At 34.0% G+C, this 6,000-nt stretch overlaps 1 protein-coding gene across 3 annotated transcripts in view; it reads right to left on the bottom strand.

Moving 5' to 3' along the window:
- Nucleotides 1-1,401: 1,401 nt before the first annotated feature.
- LOC118767603 (putative mediator of RNA polymerase II transcription subunit 26) overlaps nucleotides 1,402-6,000 on the bottom strand; it is a 243,451-nt gene continuing 238,852 nt past the window's right edge. For all 3 annotated transcript variants that reach the window (XR_005003523.1, XR_005003524.1, XM_036512432.1), the window contains exon 2: nucleotides 1,402-4,431. Coding sequence is in view for 1 of the 3 variants with exons in the window: in XM_036512432.1 (XP_036368325.1) it covers nucleotides 3,887-4,431 (545 nt within the window). In the remaining 2 variants the exon portion in view is untranslated. The remainder of the gene's footprint in view (nucleotides 4,432-6,000) is intronic.

Here is a 6,000-nt window from a genome sequence, read left to right as displayed (position 1 = left end):
GAAATTACACCAAAATTTAAAAATATATTATCATGTCTCCCCAAGCAACAAGTGAAATTTTTAATCAACTGCTTATTTACATAACCACATTTTCCCAAAAGCTTCTTCAATCATCTGACTTTATAAATAAACCTACATTATTTATCACTCCATCATACCTTAGAACCCGACTGCAGAACATGTTCTAACCCGTCTTTCTAATGGAATTCAGATCATTACCGAGGGAATAGACACTATATCAAAATCAAAGCTATTAGTAACGTTAGTAACAACTTTATTATTAATACAAACTACTGTTATATCTAAATAATTAACTTTATTTACTGTTAGCAACAAGATCTCCAGAGTATATTTTTTCAAGTAAATTTTCAAAAACTTGTAATTAGTAATAAAAATATCAGCTACATGACTGCAGCAACAACTAAGCAGTTCAAACTAAACTTACCATGTTCCGTTGACATAAATCACTGAGTAAACACAATTTGCATGAAAATAAACATGTGTCTGCTAACAAAGGGTTACAGTAACAACCCATAGAAATGCCTTTAACTTGTTTGAATATCCTAAAAACAAAAGCAATATATATGCATTTTTAATAATAAAGCTAACCATTTCCTTTAATTTCTCTTTAGATAAATTCATTAAAATTATTACACCTTATCCTGGATAGAAAACCATTACCATTTTTAATGATGATATATTTAGAATCCTTACCAAACACATTAATTATTCTATAAATTCCTTCCTCTACCAATTCAAATCTAGACTGATATACAGTGTAGAAAAATTAGATACATGCATAATTCAAAACATTTTAAAGTCTATTTAAATCTCTTTCCTGAACTTAAGACTTCAGAATATGCTAACATCTAAATTATAATAATTTTTTTTTGTACTTCACGAGGTCTGATCTAATGACATTCAATGTCCCATTAACTAAAATAGACAGCTTTTCATTGATATATTTCCTAGCTTCTGTAATAAACCTATTTGAGACCTTATGCAATTTTGGAACCCCTCCAAAATATTTTAGGAAATATCTTTCTCCTCTTCCACCACATAAAAGTCATTTAACCTTTTCATCCCATGGATTAACTTCCCTATAAACTCCCCATACTCTCAACTACCACTACATACATAACCATTAAAGTCAATCCTAACCTTTACCTAGCCTCTTTATATAGTATTTTTTTACATACAATCAAAAAGTTACCTGCTGGCTGCCTTATCTGCTGGTACTACAATGGATTTCTCTCTCGATGTATCAATATATTTCTTTACATCATGCTCACCCAAAATCGACTCCTTTCTTATGATCCAACCCAACTTTCTAGCTCCCTCCAATTTTAATCTAGTCACTTGCTTTCTACAACCACCAAAACCATTTTTCTTATCCTTGTACTTATGACTTAATTAACCACAAAAGCTTCAACTGATCCTAGGATTATCTCCACCTATTTATTCCTGCTTATCTCACCAGGCTCCATGTATTTGATATCCTCCGTCAATAGCCATCTAAAGTTATCATTTAAGATGACATTCAAATCATCTGCATAAATATGTCCTGCTTCATGGTGGCAGAAATCAGACTTAGTGTAACCATACTGTTGAGACAGACCTCTGTGAGATCTCACAGGCCTATTTTGGACAAATATTAAACAACCAGTAATAGAGCCTAGTTTATAACAAACATGTATGTTCTTACCTTTAACTCTAACTGGCAAAAGATTAAGTATTTTCTTTTCTTTAATTATCATGCTGGAATGAATTTTATTAGATTTTCAAACAAAAGTACTACCATGTATTCAATCTGATTCTACTTGCCTTTCTCCAAGCCTTATTAACCCTTTAATGTTTAAACCAGCCATATCCGGCTCAAATACTCTACCTATTTTATAGTGAAACCAGCCAGAGCCAGCCTCTTGTATGCAATCACATCATCAAAATTTTGAACCTACGAGACAATGCATGATTAAGTCAAAACAGTGTGAATAAATAAAAATGACGTTTGATAAAATAATCTGAATGCTAAATGGTCACATTAACCAATTGCAAAAATTAATTAAAAATAAAAACCTGCTAAATTACTAATGCATAAACTCAATACATTTTTTATTTCTGAAATATAGAAAAAGAATGACATCCTAACAAAACCTAACATTTACGATATTCCTTCTCAGTAGACAGTAATTTTAAAGCCCTTCTCACATTCCAGGTATGTTCCTTGACTTTGTCACATTACTCTTTCACTGTGGCTGTGTGATTTGTATCCTTACCATTTCCAAATCTACCTCTATGCTCTCTAAAATCTTCATATACACATTGATCTCTGCCATGTTTAGATGTTCACCTATGTCACTTAAGATGTTGATGTCATGCCTGAGTTGTCTGACCTATACACTCCATTCCTCACTCCTTAGTGTATTACATAAACGATGTTATGTGACTAGCAATTAAAAGACAAACCATAATTAAAAACAAAATTTTTTACCATTACATTTCTTGCAAACACATTATCACATATGAAAACATATGTTTATTTTTGTGTATGTGTATATACATACATATGTAATTGTGTATACATGTATGTGTATATATTTGTGTGTGTGTATAGAACTCAGGCTTTGAGTGACTTGGTAATTTATGCAGAGATTAAAAATAATAAAAATTATATATACTCCTGTACTGGGTTTTGTTTATATATATATATATATATATATATATATATGTATGTGTGTGTGTGTGCGTGTGTGTGTGTTTGTGCTTATGTGTGTTGCCTGTATGAATGTGTGTGTACACATGTATTTATACATACATACATACATATACACACAAACACACACAGAGTCTGTCTCATAAGTTTAGAGCTGAAGACAGAAACTTGAAAACTTCAGTACTTGCGAAGAATATTTGATGAAAGAACAGTTGAAGTTAAAACACAGACACCTCTATTTGTGTGTGTGTGTGTGTGTGTGTGTGTGTATGCATATGTGTGTGTGTGTGTGCATGTGAAGACACATAAATGCCGTAGACTTACATATAAGTGTTTTTAGATTTGACTTAAACATTTCTTTGATGAAACACGATACAAGTGCTCTTCACAAAATATACTAAACTGGTGTTCTCACGATTCTATCTTCAGTTTTAAATTTGTTACACATTCCCCTGTGACAAAAAAAAAAAAAAAAAAAAATCAGTAAATATTCAATTTTGTTCTCTTTTTCAATGCTTCTCTGTATTTCAATTCTTTCTTTTAAATGTGAATACTCTTTGCTAGTTAGCTACCAAAAGTTTCTCTTTAACAACCAGTATTTGCGGTTAATATTCAATATTTATATCACACACGTACAAGATCTGCGTTACTCAATATTATCACAACAAATAGCTACCTTCATTGTTGTTCATTACAGTATATTTAGTGTGTAGAAGACGAACAGTGCTATGTCGCAAACCACTCAGACGTTTCACGATGAGGTCAGTGGGTGAGATAAGTTCTCCATACACCATCACAGACAAACGGATGTTGACTGCCAGTTACCAACAATATAATGATGTAGGAATGGAAGTACTCGAAAATTCTATTCTTTGTCTTCAGTTTGATCCTTGATATTCAAATAATATATCTGTACACATGCCACACATGTTTATATATGCATGTGCACACATACACACACACAGATATATATATATATATACATATGCCCACCCACACACACACATATGTACATACACACACTCATGCACACACACATTCACCCGCGCACATTCCACAGAACATCTTTCAATTATATTTTATAGACTCCCCTCAATTATCATTTTGGTTCAGTTTCGACCCCTAATACATATATTGTGACATTTAGAGCGACCCAATGTTTACAACTTGAATTCAAAGACAAGAACTTTGGCTCTGAAGTTCATTGACATTTAAAAGCTGGATGCCACAAGAGTCCAATTCTGTACCACCCCTGTATGGTTCTTTCTGTTGTTGCTGTTGTAATCTGAAGTGTTTTTGCCTTTGTGATTGTGATTGTGGTTGTGGTTGTTTTTGTAGCTGCAATTGTTTTTGTGGCTGTGGTTGAGGAAGATATGATTGGCTTTGTTTTTGTTGTTCTTGTTCATATAAAGTACACTGTAACAATTCGTTTTGTTTTTGTTGTTGATACATATAAAATGGATTGAGTGGCAATAATGGTGGTTCTTGTTCTAGTTTGTTTTTTTCTTGTTGTATTTGTTCTAACGTAGCTGCATGTGTTTGTTGCTGTTGTTGCTTGTCGTGTTCGTTAAACGGCTGCCTATTTCTCTGCTGAAAGGGGTAATGTTCCGTGTTCTGCTTTGGTGGTGGTTGCAGCAACCGATGATTGTAGGTCTGTGGTTTCACTTCTATTATTCCAGACATTGTCTGAGCACTATAATCTGGATTTACCGACAAATCTGGAAAGAGAAACACAAAAAAAAAGAGAAAAAAAATTAATTAAGTCATTTTAAAACAATACATAATAAACACATAATTTAACTGAAAATCAATTTTAAGACATTAACCAGCATGGCTCGTTACTGGAACTTAGTGGAGCTTTAGGTGTTATCGCTCAATAAACACTCACAACGCCCAGTCTGGGAGTCGAAATCGCGATCCTACGACTGCGAGTCCGCTGCCCTAACCACTGGGCCATTGCACCTCAATATATATATATATGTCAGAGAGACCAGGAAACTAGCCCTAAGCTCATTATAGAGCTATGTGGAATAACCACGTCAATGATATGTGATACATAGAGACCATAATGACCGACAACAATACAATAGTATGGGGCACTGGGGCACATAGACCAGGTAGTCACTTGCAAAATTTTAGCTGTCACGGCAGAATGTTTAGTCGCTAGCAACTAGTGAAAAAAAACCCCAAAAAACTGCAGAAATATTTTATCATAAGCAAATTTGCAACTTCCATTCTAGAGATACAAAGTTCTTATAGTTGATACTGCTTCGTAATTCTGAGCTAGTTATTCACATGAATGTGATGATAATAGTAGTAACAATTATATGTTTCTTTATTACCCACAAGGGGCTAAGCATAAAGGGGACAAACAAGGACAGACAGAGGGATTAAGTCGATTACATCGACCCCAGTGCGTAACTAGTACTTAATTTATCGACCCCGAAAGGATGAAAGTAGTAACAATTATAGATTTACAAATCGTATATGATGTAGACTGAAGTTAAGATCTTCAAACAGAAATACCGAAATCGTAAACTTAATACCACCCGGCCACCCTGCAAGACGTACTCTCCCAGTCAAACACAATTCTTTGGTTAAATGGGTGGTGGTGACAAGATTTCAGTTGTAGATAAACTATTACTCTTACTTGTGAAAATAATTTTAATATCTGGTTTTCTTTTTAATCAATTAAGCTTAAAGAATAATTAGTTTCTACTGGGGGAACTTAATGTGATATTGTAATAGCAAAGGCTAACACAATATGGTGATCAGGTTAATTATACGCATATCTAGGGGAGATAATCGTTGTTGAACAATTCTTTATTCGATACGACAAAAGCATGGGAGACAACTCTGCGTAAAAATATTTGTTACTAGTGAAAAGGAGAGAAAATATTGAAGGAACATAGAAGAATTGTTGAAAAACATCAACACCAGCAAGCAAAACGTCTGAATATCTATAGTCACAACATCGAATATATATTTCTTTACTACCCACAAGGGGCTAAACACAGAGAGGACAAACAAGGACAGACAAACGGATTAAGTCGATTATATTGACCTCAGTGCGTAACTGGTACTTATTTAATCGACCCCGAAAGGATGAAAGGCAAAGTCAACCTCGGCGGAATTTGAACTCGGAACGTAACGACAGACGAAATACGGCAACGCAGTTCGCCCGGCGTGCTAACGTTTCTGCCAGCTCGCCGCCTTAACACAACATCGAATATAGTGAATGTTTAAAGTTACGACACAGAATATAGTCAACTTGTATATTAGTCAAA

This window comes from Octopus sinensis, linkage group LG23, assembly GCF_006345805.1.
Source record: "Octopus sinensis linkage group LG23, ASM634580v1, whole genome shotgun sequence".
Classification (NCBI taxonomy): domain Eukaryota; kingdom Metazoa; phylum Mollusca; class Cephalopoda; order Octopoda; family Octopodidae; genus Octopus; species Octopus sinensis.
The sequence above is the reverse complement of the archived record's forward strand: the minus strand, read 5'-3'. Positions and strand labels throughout refer to the sequence as shown.